Source organism: Triticum dicoccoides, chromosome 4A (assembly GCF_002162155.2).
Source record: "Triticum dicoccoides isolate Atlit2015 ecotype Zavitan chromosome 4A, WEW_v2.0, whole genome shotgun sequence".
Classification (NCBI taxonomy): Eukaryota; Viridiplantae; Streptophyta; class Magnoliopsida; order Poales; family Poaceae; genus Triticum; species Triticum dicoccoides.
This window is the reverse complement of record NC_041386.1, coordinates 604834430-604851953: the sequence shown is the minus strand read 5'-3', so window position 1 is coordinate 604851953 and position 17524 is coordinate 604834430. Positions and strand designations below refer to the sequence as shown.

The 17524-nt window shown below is 43.3% G+C and overlaps 2 protein-coding genes across 2 annotated transcripts; one reads left to right on the top strand and one right to left on the bottom strand.

The window, feature by feature from the left end:
* Window positions 1-2802: 2802 nt before the first annotated feature.
* On the top strand, window positions 2803-8243 carry LOC119287248 (mediator of RNA polymerase II transcription subunit 15a-like). Its single transcript, XM_037566770.1, has 6 exons — window positions 2803-3105; window positions 3736-3847; window positions 4338-4440; window positions 5025-5786; window positions 6903-6979; window positions 7553-8243. Exons 1-6 carry the CDS (start codon window positions 2993-2995, stop codon window positions 7838-7840), a joined length of 1455 nt encoding a protein of 484 aa, XP_037422667.1. The 5' UTR covers window positions 2803-2992; the 3' UTR covers window positions 7841-8243.
* Window positions 8244-11525: 3282 nt separating this feature from the next.
* Window positions 11526-15302, bottom strand: LOC119287246 (ruBisCO large subunit-binding protein subunit alpha). The gene is made up of 8 exons (XM_037566769.1): window positions 15129-15302; window positions 14843-15020; window positions 14152-14273; window positions 13827-14034; window positions 13562-13707; window positions 13143-13449; window positions 12284-12735; window positions 11526-12061 (listed from the first exon to the last, which is right to left on the bottom strand). Exons 1-8 carry the CDS (start codon window positions 15186-15188, stop codon window positions 11774-11776), a joined length of 1761 nt encoding a protein of 586 aa, XP_037422666.1. The 5' UTR covers window positions 15189-15302; the 3' UTR covers window positions 11526-11773.
* Between the last annotated feature and the right edge of the window lie 2222 nt (window positions 15303-17524).

Below are 17524 nucleotides of genomic sequence, written 5' to 3'. Positions count from 1 at the left end.
GAGTGGACCTGCTGGTCCGACGACGGGCTCCTCGGCGCTCGGGAGACGGATCCGGGCGGCGGGACATGGGGCGCCGGAGGCGCTTGGCGCGATGCAGGGCTCCGGCGGCGCGGTCAACGGGCAGGAGAGGCGGGGTCGACCGGCTGCTGCGGTGATGTTCACGGCGGCTCCTGCGGGCAGCACACATCGAGAAAGAAAGAGAGAAGGATCAGAGAACGGAAGGAGAAGTGAGCCAGGGAGGAAGGGAAAGAAAATGGCGCGCGACGGGGCTGGCCTGGCGATGGCTCTGCAGCTGCTGCTCGCCGGTGGCTCGGTGTCAAAGCCGACAGGAACGAGGTGCTCGGGGAGCCCCTCAGGCGCGAGAGGAGGCTAGAGTCTCGGGGTCGAGCTCTTCTCGAACGGAGCGAGGCTACTGCGATTGATTTGGAAGGGATCGGGAGGAGGCTCACTGGTTGGGTGGAGAGATCGGGAGGGTCGATGGGGAAAACGAGGAAGGTGGCGACGGCATGGGGATTGATGGATGGGACAACTCCCCTAGGTTTTAGGGCTTGGTCTTTAAATAACAAGTGAATTTTGGGTAGGGGTATTTGGTCCCTCCGATTAAATCAGACGGTCCTAGATAAATAGGCTAGGGAGACCAAACAAAGAAAACGGAGATATTTTGTAGATGTTTGGGGATGATCCGGACACGATGGTGACGACTGTTCGGGTCGGGTCCGGGACAACTTCTCGGACGCGCGCGCGAGGAGGGCCGCATGCTGACGGGAGAGGTTAGGCTGGGCCTGGCGGTGAGATGTAGTGCAGAAGGCAATGGACTGAGAAGAGAGAAGAGAGAGACCCGGCGACTGTTTCCGGAGACCGAAAACGTCCGACGTTAGACCGGCTATAATGCCGCTATAGTTTAACGGTTGGGCTATCAAACGAACTCCGAATGTGATGAAACTTGGCAGGCGGCCTACCTACACTATAATAAGGCCACACGCCAACTTTCAACCCAATCCGAGAACATTTTCCGGCCACTTATAAAATAATATTTCGAACATGCCGCGGGCACGTGCAAGGGTGTCTGGACTCAGAACGGACAACGGAAGGAACGAGGAAACTGGGACGGATGCAAGTTTTAAAACATGATGATGCAATGCACATGATGACATGACAAGATGCAACACGCAAGCAAATGACATGGCAACAGCAGCGAATAACTCGAAGGCACCTGGCACATCGGTCTTGGGGCGTTACATCATCCCAAATGACAATGATCCTACGCATATTCATAGTTGATGGATGTGATGCCGGATAGGGATAGGCTAGGAGCGAAACTACTTCACAAACGATGCCTGCTGGACGATTCATGCACGATAGTTAATCCACCGGCTGCGTTGCACCTAATCCTACGCATGGATGGTCCGATTTGCAGTATCGTCCAGCAATCGTCCAACAGGTATCGTGTGTATAGCAGCACTCGGCTAGGAGATATGGTCATAGGGGAGGGGGTCGGGGGTCTAGTGCCTATTCATTGTAGGCAATGGCAAAATTTTTATTTGCTCTGTTTTCTATTGCATTGGGAGTTGGATACTCTTCTGCTCGCGATTCATTTGTGTGGACACCTACTGCTACTCTTCTCTTAGAGTTAGGACAATCTCCTTTTTCGTACAAAACCTAGTGAGCAGGTGGCCAAGACACTGAGGATGCTTGTGGACATGTCGTTGTTAGTGTGACAGTGGCTAGCTTATCAAGGTGATGATGTTACGCTTTTATGATCTGAGCAAACATTATGAGTTGTTGTTTCATCCCCTATTCTCGGCTTGATCAAATACCTAGGCTCTAGGCGCCTGGTTTGCCACCGTTTGGTCATCTAACATTCTTTTCTTGTTTTGTGAGAACGGTTTTCTTACGTTCTTTTTTATGAGGTAAAAAGATTTTACTAATCAAGAGAGTGCATCATTACAATACCATTTTTAGCGTACACCATTACAATACCTACAAATGGGTTCTGACAATACATCCGGGAAAGAGCCTATCGAAACTGCAGTGTATCCTTCTATGTGCACAAACTGAGTCGTGAGGTGATTGTACAATGGTATAAGGTGTTGTAGAAGATTCCATGGCGTATCTTCGAATTAGCTAGCAAAGCTGAAATATCTATCTATCATCTACTCCCTCCGTTCTGAATTACTTGTCACAGGTATGGATGTATCTAGATGTATTTTAGTTTTAGATACATCCATTTCTGCAACGAATAATTTGGAACGGAAGGAGTAGACATCATGGGTCGGACCCCGCCCTCGGCGGCGTTGACTGCCCACCCATGTTGCGAGGGCGACCACTGACGGCAAGGGTAGCGACAGGGCAAGCGGATAGAGAACGGTCGACGAGCTTGCTAGCGTCTGGGAGGATCAAGGGCTGCTGGCGCCATGGCTTTCCTTTTGTTATTTTTTATTAAAAGAACAGTTAGCGAGAAAGGATACTGTGCGGCTATAATCACGCTAATCATATGTGCATGGCGTGACCGTCATTTTGACCGTTCCTGTCAGAGAAGACGTTTAGTGGGAAGAGACGTTTCCGTCGATGACAAGGTGCCTCCAGTGACTTTGTAAATATATTCCTCTGTTCAGTTTTTTAAATATATTCATAGAGGTAGGATATGCGTGTGTGTTCATAAGGATGAGTGTATGCGCGTGTATATAAGCGCTTGTGTCTGTACCGTGTCAAAAAAACACGAATATACCTAGTTTTTTTAACATATATTCCTCCGTTCCATAATATAAGGTGGTTTTGCAACCTAAAATAACTTGCAAAACTTGGAGGAGAGAGACGAGTTTTAAGGAGACGGCGGCGGTCAAGTTAAGCGCCGCCGACGAGACCACCACCACCTCCATCCAACCAAACCAGTGGTCAAGCGGAGGCGTTGGCGGACGCGGGCACCTCCCCCTCCACCTCCATCCCCTTGACGACCTAAGCAAGCAGCATACACCAATCGCCGATCCGGGCCATGGACGCCAACTGGCGGCCCACCCAAGGGCCGGACCCCGCCGCCGCCGCCGCCGTAGGCGATTGGCGCGCCCAGCTCCAGCCCGAGGCGCGCAGCAGGGTCGTCAATAAGATGTATGCACGCTCACGCTGGGGACTCGCTCTAATTTATTCGATTTGGTGTTCATCCGATTTCCCCTTCCATAGCGGCAGAAAAAAGAGGATTTTTTTTTACATCGATCCATCTGATATTTAGCTTTGATCCACCAAATAGCGGCAGCAGCAGATTCGTCCGTCGTCGATCTAGCTAGCTCTCAGTTTCAGCGCCTCTGCTTGATTCCTGGTCAAAATCAATCCCACGCTGCTTTGAATCCAGCTTAACCACTTCATCAACTCTGAACAATTTAACACAAGTTTACTGACCGGGAGCTGCAGATTTGATGATCACCTAGGGCAAACCATTCTACTAGTTCTGTTCTGAAACCAGGGTTTCTCGTGTGCTAGCTTCCCCAAGGATATTATATTATGCACATGATCACAAGTCATGACTCCTTCTCCTTGGTCCTTTTTTAGCAAAACATAAATTACACCTTGCTTGCACGAATGGAGGGAGTATATACGAGAAACTGTTGTGTGCGACAGAATATGTCTCTAATTCTTAACTATATATATTTTGTCGCACACAACAGTTGAGAAGCAATGCATCCCCCGCACCCGATTTATTCACATTTTGTATTATTATTATTATTATTATTATGCGTGTAGATTGGAGACTCTGAGGAAGATCCTGCCAGTATCGGTGCCAGACGAACTGATCGAACTTCAAGAAATCGCCAGGCAATTCGAAGACAAGATCTACACTGAAGCAACCAATCAGGTACCTTCTTCGGAGCAGACCACACATTAGTAATGGGCTCCAACTGGCATAGAATAATTTTTACATAACGTTTTAGTACCTTTTTAGGAGTTCCCACCCTAACAATCATTTATCTCGGACCGAACATCAAATAATACCTTACTTATGCTGAATATGTGCGGAATATTTCTGTTCGTGGCTTATTTGTGGCAAACCTAGGAGCAATCTGCAACTCTTCATCATTTTTGCCTAACTCACTTATGCTGAATATTTGTTTAGTTGATAAAGTTGGGGCACACTGTCACTATTTTTTATTTGGATTTTCTGTTCATATCGCTTACTTGAGGCATTGTGTTTCTCTGCTTAGATGACATTTTTTTAATTAAAATGTTAAAAGCTGAAACACCTTCTTGACCGTGCTAAACCACTAATCACACAGGAACTGTTGGTCGCAAGCCACCATTAGTAATTTGGTATAGAACTTTACATCATTTTCTTTTGTATTACTCAGTCTGATTATGTGCGGAAGATTTCTCTGAAAATGGTCTCTATGGAGACGAGCAGACAACTGGCTCCTGGAAATGCTCAAGTGATTCCAAATCAAAACAACTCAGGTAAGGTACCATATACGGTAAACTGAGTGTTGCACAATTTATCATCTTTGCTTGGATGTCAATTTACACTCATGAAATGATTAAGCCGGCTTATGGGAGAGCTGGGGAGGTGGCGGCTTATTTTGTAAGCCGCAAAAGAACTGGGCCTAAATCTAACTTAGTTTTATGTTGGAGTTAGTTTGCAATGCTGCAACCGTTAAGTTACAGTAACATTGGACCATCTTCAACACTTTGTAGAATTATGTTTCTTCTCTCCTTGCTACTACTTCTCAAATTAGTCAGTCAGCTCTCAGCTTGGTACAAAGGAACTAACCATTAGTTGTTAAATCAGTTGGTCAGCTCTCAACTGTATTTACGTTGACTCTATCTTATTGAAGAGAATTGCAAACACTTGTTTGCAAGCAAATCTGGTTGCCAGCCCTTTAATTGCTTTGGTACATTTATTTTTCTCATTGAAAATGCAGGTCTTAATTTGATCTGTAAGATGCCGCTTTCAGCGCTTTGTGTGCCTGTTATAGTTCCACAAGACGTATTTGTTCACAAGATACTTTCTTAACACACATATGGTACTTTTTCTGAAACAGCTCCTGCACTCCCTCCACAAGGCGGAAATCAAGCACAGACATCAGCCATTCCTTTGATGTCTGAACAACAGTCCCAACAGAATCAATTGAATCCCGTACAACAATCTGTGCAATCATTACTCCAGCAACCTCAACAAACTGTTGGGAGGCAGCAGCGACAAGCACATCCCTCCATTCATCAACAACCTTCACTGCAGAGTCAGCAGCTCAATATTCTTTTACAGCAGCAGCAGCAGCAGCAGCAGCAGTTGATGGGACACCAGCCAAATTTACAACAGAATGGTGCTGTGGAAATGCAGGAGCAACAGAGGCTACCAGTTCAGTCAAATAATCTTTTGAATGTGCAGCAAACACAGCAGATGTTGAATCAGCAGTATATGCCTCTGCATCAGCCACATCAATTGGGCTCTCAGGCATACATGGTGAGTCTACAGCATCAGCAACTTCTTGGAACTGTGCCTAATGTGTCAAACATGCATCGGATGCATATGCTACACACAGAAGCTCAGCAACCACAGGAACAACAGCATGCTCAGCAGCCACCAATGCAACCTCAGTCTCAACACAACCAACTCCAACAGTCGCAACAGCATCTTATGTCACAATTCCAATCTCAGCCTAACCAACTACAACATCAATCAGGGATGCAGCCGCAATCCTCCATGCAACGACGACTTCAAGCTTCAGGAGGCATGCTCTTGCAACAAAATAACATGGATCCGATTCAGGCACAGAGGGGCCTTCAAGAAGTTTCCTCTAGTAGTAAGTTTTCACATATACTTTCTTTATGAGATCCATCGTATGCTCTTATTGTTCTCGTCTTCTTTTTCTCTCTGTTCTTATATCCATCTTCCTGTTGTGGCCTTACATTCCTTGTGCAGTTTAAACCAGCTTATCGATCTTGTCTCTTATCATTTTCGCCTTACTTGCATAGAAAAGTTTAGGGGAAAATGTGTGTTGTTCATCAGGACCCCACACCCTTACTTATTGTGCTAACAGTTCTGTTGGACTATAATACAACCTGAATTCTTGGATCCTAACTCTTATTGAACCCTTAGGGCACTCCCGGCGCATTGTATCTTCATTGTATCATATGCATTAAATGTGTGTTTAGATATAACTCTTCCAATGACTTATATCTTAGTGTTATATCTAATGGAGCTGCCATTTAATATGTTCTGTGGAGAAAAAAATAATTATCCTGGGTTACCTGATAAGAGCTGTATCTTCATAAGATACAACATCTCTCTTTTTCCTCACTAACTAGGCTTCTTCCCCAATGGTATTTGGACGTTTGCCTAGGTGGCATGTTTTAGATGCAACGGGCATCATTGCACTGAGTTTTTTATGAAGTTAATGTTTATGCTACATGAACTAGCTTTAAATCTTTGAAACTTCTTTGAAGATGACAACGAGATTCATAATTCAGATGCAATTATATGTTTTTTGACAAGTGAAGTGCGCCACAGGTCCTAGAACTATCGAGGGGTGTGAAGTTAGTCCTAAAGCTTCAAAGCTTCATTTCACTCTCCTTTTGCCTAAACTACGGTAGATAGAAGGACAGCTTGAAGATGGAATGATATATTGCGATGTTTAGTGATCAGTACTCTGTAATCATCATGTTGACTAAACTGACCCTACTGATCTTCTGTGACTTCTGTTCAGCACATTGGGATTTCTTATTTTCTGGGAAAGTGCTACTGTGCAATAATCATGATGACTATAGCTGACCATATTGATCTTATGTGATTGTTTGATTTGGTTCACAAGTTTTCCAATTTGCCCCTGCATTCTATCCTACAATGTACTTGTAGCTGCTTATTTGTTGGTTTGTTCATTGTATTGTGATACTCTTCGACTACCTTGCTTTTTGTGCAGCATCTGCGGACTCTACTGCTCAAACAGGTGATGAAGATGAAGATGCAGATTATTGGCAAGAGGAGATATATCAAATGGTAAGACATAATACTGATATCATCCTTTTTTGGCACTCCCTTCCTTGGAACTTCCTAAAATTCGTAGACAGTGGCCCCTAGAACAAAGAGGTTGAGATTGGCCTGATCTAGATTGTTAAAAGATGAAACAACACGTGGGGCCTTTTACTTTTGCACTTCATGTTGCCCATCTCCTTTCTTTTTGGTCTGTATTCCAACAAATTCCTCTTCTGGAGTTGAAACCGGAATTTCATACAAGTGTGTAGATGCACTACATTCTGGCAGTCTTCTTATAAGATAATTTATTATATGTATACGGAATTCTGTATGGAAGCGGAGGATGGAGCGTACAACCATACAGAGTATCTAGATGTAGTAAAGCCTCAAGGCAGTTAGCAATTTTTTATATATTTAATGGGCATCATAGTTTCTTATTTTGTTTTAGATTTGTATATGCTTCTAAAAGCTAGTTGAAATATCTTGCCAGTGCCATATTCGCCGACTTTATGGCAAACCACGGCCTACTAGCTAGCTTTTCTGTTTTAATCTCTATATAGTTTCTGCACCAGATTTATGTGTTTATGTTTTTGACAGGTCAAGATCATGAAGGACCAATACTTTGCAGACCTCAGCGAACTGTTCAATAAGGTATGTGTGAAGCTACAGCATGTCGAGAGCATGATACGACCTCCGATTCCATCCGAGCAGTATGATAGAATGAAGAGCTTTAAAACGATGCTGGAACGTATATTACAAATGCTGCAGATTAGTAAGAGTATCATCCAACCTGCTATGAGGGACAGAGTTCCTCAATACGAGAAACAGATTATCACCATCTTGAATTGTCTAAGGAAGCCAGTGCAGCCACAAGTACAGCAATAGTTTCAGCAGAGCCACCTGCAGGACAAGCTCTTCATTCTAGCATTTCGCATTAGCAAAGTTATTGTAGAGTTTGGTTAGAAGACTGGTGGAGGAAGTTTCGGTTTGAACGGAATTATGGTTGCTGGGAAACTTTCAATTTTCTTCTTCTTTACTACTCCCTCTGTTCACTTTTATAAGACCTTGAAGACATTTCAGACAATATGCAAAACAGCCTATTTTGAGTTGTCTGAAACGACTTACAAAAGTGAATGGAGGGAGTAATTGAGATCCCATCTGTATGCACCTGAACCGTGCTTGAACTGATGACTGGGGCCGATCTCTTGGAGAGAGGCTCGGTGAAATAGGCATGTCGGGGCTAGTGCTTAGTTTTGATATAAGACAGGATCGCATGACCCTTTACGTTTCTAGGGCAGTAATAAAGCCATTTCAGAGGAAGAGCAGCTTGTTACAAAAAATAAATCTATATTCACACCATTGGTTCAGCTCTGGGTTATGGCTTGATTGGCCTTTAAAATGCGGCGGTTATGTAATCCAGTAGCAGTCATGTCCCAAATTTGCTCCAGCAATGCTGTTCTGTCAGTGCAATGCTACTCCAGATATTTGTACACATTTTGGGCCTGCCCAAGTAGCTCCTTTCCGGCTTTGGGAAGGTTCTAGAACCTCCCAGACCGGTTTTTTGTGTTTTCTTTCGGGGTTTTTTTCCTGCTTTTTTCATTTTTTTTATTTCCTTTCTTTTTTCATTTTCATTTTTTTCGTTTTTAATGTTAGTTTTTTTCCTATTCTTTCTATTTTTCTTTCCTTTTTTCCTTTTCTATTTTTCCTTTTTTTCCATTTAAAGATTTAGCGAACATTAATTTATGAAATTGTGAACACTTTTTACACATTTTTGAATAATTTCGAATTCAAACATTTCCCTAAAATTGTGAACATTTTTTGAAACTCGTGAATATTTTTAGAAATTTCAGAACAATTTTGAAAATTCATGAACATTTTCTGTTTGACGAGCATTTTTTTAAATGTATAACATTTTCTGAATTGATGATTTTTTTTGTAATTCACATTTTTATGATTTTTGTGAACTCTGTGTATAAATTCATGGTTTTTTTAAATTAGTGAACATTTTGTTCGAAATCATGATTTTTTTAATACGTATTTTTTCAAAATGACAAACATTTTTTTAATCCACAAACATTTTTTAGAATTCACGATTTGTATGAAATTGAGAACTTTTTTGACTTCTTGATTTATTTTTAAAAAGGGAAAAAATATAAAATGAAAACAAAAGGCAAAAAAAACAAAATGGAAAAAGTAGGCCGCGTCTCGCCCAACTCATGGGCAGTCCTAAAAGGGGCACATGAGGAAGGGGATTGCGCGTTGACTGGATCGCGCGGCGTATAGCGTGCCATATAGGAGCTCCGCGCAACACAACAGGAAAGCGCGTGTCATGACCGGGCACACAGCAACGTGTGCGTACGTGCCAAAGTTGACGAAATCACTAATTAAGGAATACATTTTTAAAGGTAATTTTCATATTCCTAGGTTGTGACAAGTGGCACACATTGTCGCAACCTGGCAGGCTCGGCTGGCCCGACCACCCTATGCTAAAGGAGAAGCTCTCGTCTTTGACGTCATTTTTCCGTAGATTCATTTATTCAAAATATTTCATCTCTTAAATTGTGCGTCCAAATCATGTATGGTTTTTGTTGTTGGATTTCTCACGTCGAGATCTTCGAAATTAGATTCCGTATTAATAGGTTTCGATGAATTACTTTTCACGAATAAACCCAACAAAAATTCAAACCAGAAGCACGGTTTTCCCCACACTTCTTTTCCTTTCCGAGAGGCACAACTATGCCTCTCGCGGAAACAAATTTGTGTCTTCATGAGAAGCAAATATGTGCGTCCCGCGAAAGCAAGAAAAAACACACGTTTTTTCCTTCCTTTTTCGAGGGACTCACAGAAGCAAATCTATGCCAACTACTCAAATCAAAGGTCAAAGAGATAATCACAAACATTTTCAACAACAAGAAAAGAAAGATGGCAAATTTTAGCATGGTCCCTCTTACCTCCCCTTTTCACATGAGAGGTAAGAGTTCATAATAGATCTGAGCCATTGGTTTGATTAAGTAGTGGTCTGGTTAACTCTTACCTTCTTGCCTCCTATATGATAAGAGGGGGTAAGAGGGAGCATGTTAAAATTACTCAGAAAAGATACAAAGGTACTTCATTCAAATCTCTAGGAGAGATGGGTCTTGATGATTCACTTGGGGAATTCTTCTCCCTTAGGAGGCCTTGAAACCCTAATGGTTCTTCCCTTGGGAGGCCATGTACTCCAATAAAGCCTACATCCTTAGGTGGCCTTCTACTTCCATGGAGTCTTCTCTCTCAAGAGGAATCACACAGGAGAAGATACATGAGCTAAGTCTCTTTTCTCTCTCTATTCTTAGCTAACCCTAAAATGGAGGAGGAGGAGGACGAATATGTATATGCCCAAGGCATGAAGGGGTAAGTGAGGGGTGAAAGGGTAAAGATACATAGTCGATACCCAACTCTTACACGCAGGTAAGTCTGGACACCCGAGGTATGGAGGCTCGGGGACCCAGGGTGGCCAGAGGAGGCACCATTCCTCACTTGGACTTCCCTTGGGGGTCAACTTGGCCTTTGTGGATTCTTCTTCACTTCTAAGTTTCCCTATTGGATGGTGTAGTTGTTCTCTTGCATTTGAACTCCTCGACATGTGTGAAGCACTGCTCAAATCTAAGCATGCATGAGGGAGGTAGTATACCATCCTCGAATGCACCAAGTGGACATGTGTTAAGAAGAAGATTCACCCTCGGATATATGAAGTAGATGATGCGTGTGTCTCTTAATAACAAGGCACTTGAGAGATGTCTATGGAATATGTTTTTTCCGAGACACGCTACAGACGCAGACACTCATATATACACGCATACACTCACTCCTATAAACACACACGCACACCCTATCTATATGAGCACCTTCAAGAGAATTGAGTCAACATATCATGTTGAGATTGACAATGTCACCATAGACGCCTCATAGTCGATGGGAACGTCTCCTCCCGCTGAATGAATACAGGAAGATGATAAATACATGAAGATGCGTGAATCAAGATTTGAACCCTCATGGGCTCGGAATACCACTATCCTCTAGTAGGCCGTGATGTGTTAAATTGCACACCATTTATTTAATTCCTGGCAAAAATTTCTGGCTTGCGTATCTCCTAATATTCTAAACATTGTATAACATAAATGATTAATAATTTTGATTAATAAATTCTATTGGATAGAAGCATAATAGAAATGTGGTCGTCCACTCAGACCTTTGAGTTTTGTCATACACAAACTATAACGCAGCATAACTTAAGCTAGAAATAACAAGGTTCCGTAGCTGGAGTCCTTAGATGGACACATGACTAAGAAATAACGAATTTTGCAAGCATGATAGTACTTGCAAGTGTTCAGACTTTGAGCCAAAGCTGCTGCCTACTACTCCCTCCGTTCGGAATTACTTGTCAAGGAAATGGATGTATCTAGAACTAAAATACATCTAGATACATCCATTTTCGCGACAAGTAATTCCGAACGGAGGGAGTACTGTACATGCTTCCATTTCCTCTAGAGAGAACATCCAGCTGCCTACAATTCCAGACGCAACAATCAGAGAAAAATCAATCAGGGCACATCCTCAACTTTACTAATTTATTACTTCTTCTCAAACTCAGCTAGCCAAAATAGTTTTCAACATGGCAATCGCCACGAAGCGTGCCAAACAGACAATAGAACAGGCCATCATTATCCATTACACACCATGATTTCCTCCTTAAGGTGCCACGGTTCTCTCCCCTGGCAAAACGATCACCACACGCCCCTAAAATTGCCTGCCCCCAGGTTGCTACATATCATTGCGCTTCTACATCATGCCCTGGGGCATCCCGGCGGGCGCGGGAGCCTTCTTGCTCGGCTTCTCCACGACGATCGCCTGGGTGGTCAGGACCATTCCGGCCACCGACGCTGCGTTCTGCAGGGCGCACCTCGTCACCTTCGCTGGGTCAATGACGCCAGCCTCAACCAGGTTCTCGTGCTTGTCGGTCATCGCGTTGTAGCCGAATTCCCACTCGCTGTCCTTGATTTTCTCCACGATCACCTCCCCTTCGACTCCGGCATTGTGCGCGATCAACGATGCGGGTGCCACTAGAGCCTGCAGATCACCAACATAGTATCATCTGTTAGGTAAAAAACAACAGTAAATGCTAAAAGCTCCTACTAACTTGTGAATGTTGTTGGATGAAAGCTAAATGGGAAAGTTAAACTGCTAACAGCTCTTGCATGAATAATATAATCAACAAATCAATTGGTTGACACTACAACTACCGCATGGCACTTATATTTGCAGTATAGTTGTTTTCATTTGGAGTAATACCTTCTGAATGATATCAGCACCAAGGCGCTCCTCAGGGTCATCCAGCTTCTCCTTGATAGCTGGTACGAGAGTCGACAGGTGAACATAGGCCGCACCACCTCCAGGTACTATACCTTCCTCAATGGCTGCAAAAGTGGCATTCTTGGCATCCTCTATGCGGAGCTTGCGGTCCTCAAGCTCCGTTTCTGTTGCAGCTCCAACCTTGATCACAGCAACTCCGCCAGAGAGCTTTGCTATTCTCTCCGCCAGCTTCTCAGAATCATATGTCGAGTCTGTCTGAGAAAGCTCTCTCTTCAGCTGCGCAATTCTAGCCTGGATCTCATCCTTGGTGGCAACATCTGCTATTATGGTTGTGGATGACCCGGAGATTGTCACCTTCCTGGCTATGCCGAGCTGCTCCACTGTTGTCTGCTCGATCAGTTGGCCAAGATCTTTGGCTTGAAATTCAGCACCTGATACATGAGTATATTCCAGATTAGAGCATTAAAGAGGTGGAACCCCAGTTGCAGAGCAAACAAGGGTTGTTTTTGTTTTTAAATTATAAACTGGAAACTTGAAAGTATAATGAAATCGATGTCGTTCCTATCAATACAAAAAGGGTATTTAAGATACTATAACTTGTTAGAAAGCAAAGGAACACATTAATTTTCCATATTCTATCTAGTACAGTAGGTAATGTGTATACCCAATACTATGTTACAGTCAAAACGCAAGCTAGAAGAGACAGGAGACAGGGGGAATATTGTAGCAATAGAAAGATAAAGTAATCAACTGAGAAAAAAAAACTTTTGGTCTACAAAGATGAGCATCTTGAGCATAAATAACAAAGCCCAACTAGACTAGCAGAAAGTGGTCTCACCTGTAACAATGGCAATGTCCTGAAGGAGAGCCTTGCGCCTTTCACCAAAACCAGGAGCTTTAATTGCAGCTACATTCAGAATTCCTCTAAGCTTGTTGACAACCAGAGTTGCCAAAGCCTCACCAGATACATCCTCCGCAATTATGAGAAGTGGTGCTCTCAACTGCGTCGTTTGCTCCAACAAAGGAAGGATTTCTTTAATTGAGGAGATCTTCTGATCAGTGACAAGAACTCGAGCGTTTTCAAACTCAACAACTGACTTCTCAGAGTTTGTGACAAACTGAGGAGAGATATATCCTCTGTCAATCTGTACAAATGGGAGAAACCAGTTACCACTTCAGCATCACGAAGAAAGTAAGGTACATATTCAACCACACATCAGAATCAGCAAGATTGCAGTGCTTAGTTTGGGTGCTTACCTCCATTCCTTCTTCAACTTCAACAGTAGTCTCAAACGACGATGATGACTCAATCGAGAGGACACCATCAGGGCCAACTTTGTTAATAGCCTCCGCGATCATGGTCCCAATAAAGTCATCGTTTCCAGCAGATATAGCAGCAATAGCTGAAATAGAAAGAGCAAAGTGTTTCACAATACATTCCTTCCTTGTACAGAGAGCAAGCTATCAGGGTCACTTTAGATGAAAGCATCCAAATCATCATCATTGTAAAGCTGTGGCTCACCTTTAATGTCCCCACTGCCCTTCACAGGTCGTGACTTCTTCTCAAGTTCCTCAACTAAACTTTGCACAGTCTTATCTATGCCCTTCTTAATTGATACTGGATTTGCCCCTGACGTAACACTCAACAGCCCCAATTTTATGATCTCGCGAGCCAGAACAGATGCGGTCGTGGTCCCATCACCCGCCGAGTCATTTGTCTTGCTAGCAACCTTGCATTTGACAGATAAAAAAATGTGTAAGGTAAGGAAACAAGTGATAGTGGATTTTTCTCATTCAGAAAACACATATTGGTTTTGATTTGTGCAGAACAGAGAGAATATGCTTACTTCACGAATTAGAGCAGCACCAGCATTCTCCATGGGATCAGCAAGCTCAATAGCCCGGGCGATTGTAACTCCGTCATTGACAACTTTGGGGCTGCCAAACTCATCCAAAACAACATTCCTTCCTGCAACAAAAACCAAGCAATAATGAGAGGTCAGGGGAAGAAACAGCCCCAGCCATGTACAAGCAGAGGAAAAAATCACGCAGATATATGTATGTACCAATTGACCAGAAATTCCCAAAGGAAGGCACACTAAAATAACAACATCAGAACCTACAAAGCCATCCTAACATCACTAGTTTGTGGTTGAATGTGACAGGCCCAAAGCATACATACACTTGACATCATCATAAATCTTAAATCTTCAAATTTGCACCTAAATTAAACCTCTAAAGGAGTGGAAGCATACATTGACCCTTATGTAAATCCTAAATCTAGAAATTTGTACATCAACTAATAAATCATAAAACATCCTACCACAAATCAGACTGAGGGGCCATGGGGCTGCAAATCTCTCATGTACTACTAGCACTAATCATTAGACAGATAACCAGTATACTGCCAAGTTCCGGCATCATCCAAAGACAGATTCGTGGGGCACTAGAGACAAGAGCCGACAGCGACATGGAACTTGGAGCTTGGACCAAAGGGGAGCGGGGGATCATGCAGGGGAGATCGCGCGCGCAACCAACCTCTGGGGCCGAGGGTGACGCCGACGGCGGCGGCGAGCTTCTCGACGCCGGCCTGGAGGGCGGAGCGCGAGGCCTGGTCGAAGGCGATGTCCTTGGCGGAGGCGCGCACGGCCGAGCGCGCGCGGCGCCCGGGAAGCGGCCTGGCCGCCGACGACGGCCTGGTTGACCTCCCGTCCCTCTGCCGCGCAGGAGCAGGAAAAAGGGGTCAGCTTTAGGCGGAACAACGGAAGAAGAGACGGCGGCCGCCGGCAGAACGAGGAGAAAAAAAGGGATTGGATCAGGGTACCTGGAGGGCGGCGGAGCCCCGGAGGAGGGAGGCGGAGCCGGTGGTAGGGATGGTCGCCATGGATGGGGTCTAGGCGTCTGGCTAGGGCTTTTCTTGGTGGGGCGAGAGGCGGCTGCGGTGAGGGGGCGGAGGAACAGAGGAGGAGAGGGGAACCTGGTTGAGGGTTTGTGAAGATTCTAGAACGTTGGAGCCACCCCACCCCACCCACCAACCCACCCCGTGCATGTCTCTCTCATGTGTGCACTCGGCCGGCTCAAACAAAACCAACAAACACGACAATTTATCAAAATCAAAGTTCAAATCAAACAAGTTCAAAATAAGTTTTTCTTTTGCAAAACAAGTTCAAAATAAGGTTCAAAGCAAAAAAAATAGCTAGCTATGTTAACTGCAGATTATGCGCGTCGCACCGAAAACAACGCCGGGAAATTTGGCGGAACGACACGGTTTCATCTGGTTTTGACACAGCGGTTACAAGAATGGTTTCTTGGTGTCAAAAATTAAGGTGTCATCTCGAAAGGACATTTTTTTTTCATATATTGGTCTATTAACTCGTGCAATATGTCGTAGCAGTTAGTCATTTAGTTTGAGTAATATATAATGCCAATTTTGCAAATGAACGTCGTAACGTGGATTATGTGAACAATCATATTAGGACTAAAGTGTTGAAGATGGGGCACCACTATTTGGCAGGCTATGTCAACATAGTTGTCATGTTAGCAATGAACAGTTGCCATGATAATCGTATGCAGTTGCCAGATAATAGTTATGTATGTTGTTAAGCCACTAGTAGAAAAAGGGCCTTCAGTCCCGGTTCTGGAACCGGGACTAAAGGGTCGGTACTAATGCCTCTCCCTTTAGTCCTGGTTCAATTCAGAACCGGGACTAAAGGGCGCGGCCACGTGGAGCTTCACATTTAGTCCCGGTTGGTAACACCAACACCGGGACTAAAGGAAATTTTATGATTTTTTTGAATTTTTTATGATTTTCAAATTTCTGAATTATTTTAACCTCTAGTCTGTAATCACCACCCCTCATCACTTCTCAATTTATCCTCTAATCACCCCTCATCATTCTAAATCATCTAACTTTCCGAACGGTCACCCATCCTCCCACTCCCCCAGCCAAGGGTCGGTACTAATGCCTCTCCCTTTAGTCCTGGTTCAATTCAGAACCGGGACTAAAGGGCGCGGCCACGTGGAGCTCCACCTTTAGTCCCGGTTGGTAACACCAACCGGGACTAAAGGAAATTTTATGATTTTTTTTTTGAAATTTTTTTGATTTTTTTATTTTCAAATTTCTGAATTATTTTAACCTCTAGTATGTAATCACCACCCCTCATCACTTCTCAATTTATCCTCTAATCACCCCTCATCATTCCAAATCATCTAACTTCCCGAACGGTCACCCATCCTTCCACTCCCCCAGCCAAGGGTCGGTACTAATGCCTCTCCCTTTAGTCCCGGTTCAATCCAGAACCGGGACTAAGGGCGCGGCCACGTGGAGCTCCACCTTTAGTCCCGGTTGGTAACACCAACCGAGACTAAAGGAAATTTTATGATTTTTTTTTGAATTTTTTTTGATTTTCAAAATTTTGAATTATTTTAACCTCTAGTCTGTAATCACCACCCCTCATCACTTCTCAATTTATCCTCTAATCACCCCTCATCATTCCAAATCATCTAACTTTCCGAACGGTCACCCATCCTCCCACTCCCCCAGCCTGAGCACGCTTAACTTCCGGGTTCTATTCTCCCTCGCTCCAAGTCTGCACTTGTTGTTTTCCTGACAATACTAAGATGTCAATCCTATTAACCTTCAGGAATTTTGCTTGAGCATGAAGTGACACATTTCATAGTTTTATTTTGAAACTATTGTTTTAAAAAACAATAATTATTTAGTAACACTAATATTTCTTAAATAATTAGTTTGACCATTGTTTGACCACAGTTTGACCAGATTTGACCAAAATTGAAATAACTGAAATAATTATTTAGTAACACTAATATTCTAGAATAATTAGTTTGACCATTGTTTGACCACAGTTTGCCCACTGTTTGAATTTTTTTCGATTTTTTTCACTCTAGATCTTAAAAGCCCCATAATTTTTTTCTATTAGGTTTTTGAGGATTTTGAAAATGTTTAACGGGGTTCCCCCAGTTAAATTCAGATGTAACTTTTCGAGTAGATGATTTTTCATATAAAAAACTTTTTCATCCGAGTTAGTATGCAAAAGTTATGCCCATTTTTACAAATTTCAGAGAGATTTTGCAAATAAAGTCAAAATTCACATTTGCAAATTTTCCCAACAACTAGACCACATATCACATGGGAAACTTATTTTCTTTTATTTTTTTGACATTTCCATCATTTTCTTTTATTTTTTTAAAAACTGAAAA

Bases quoted from the DNA above. Each gene is read 5' to 3' on its own strand.
- LOC119287246 (XM_037566769.1), bottom strand. From the start codon at position 15,188: ATGGCGACCATCCCTACCACCGGCTCCGCCTCCCTCCTCCGGGGCTCC. The intron at 14,035-14,151 runs GTAAGCATATTC...GTCAAATGCAAG, and splicing joins GTGCTGCTCTAATTCGTGAA to GTTGCTAGCAAGACAAATGA. The intron at 12,736-13,142 runs GTGAGACCACTT...CTCATGTATCAG, and splicing joins GGACATTGCCATTGTTACAG to GTGCTGAATTTCAAGCCAAA.
- LOC119287248 (XM_037566770.1), top strand. From the start codon at position 2,993: ATGGACGCCAACTGGCGGCCCACCCAAGGGCCGGACCCCGCCGCCGCC. The intron at 3,106-3,735 runs GTATGCACGCTC...TTATGCGTGTAG, and splicing joins AGCAGGGTCGTCAATAAGAT to ATTGGAGACTCTGAGGAAGA. The intron at 5,787-6,902 runs GTAAGTTTTCAC...CTTTTTGTGCAG, and splicing joins TCAAGAAGTTTCCTCTAGTA to CATCTGCGGACTCTACTGCT.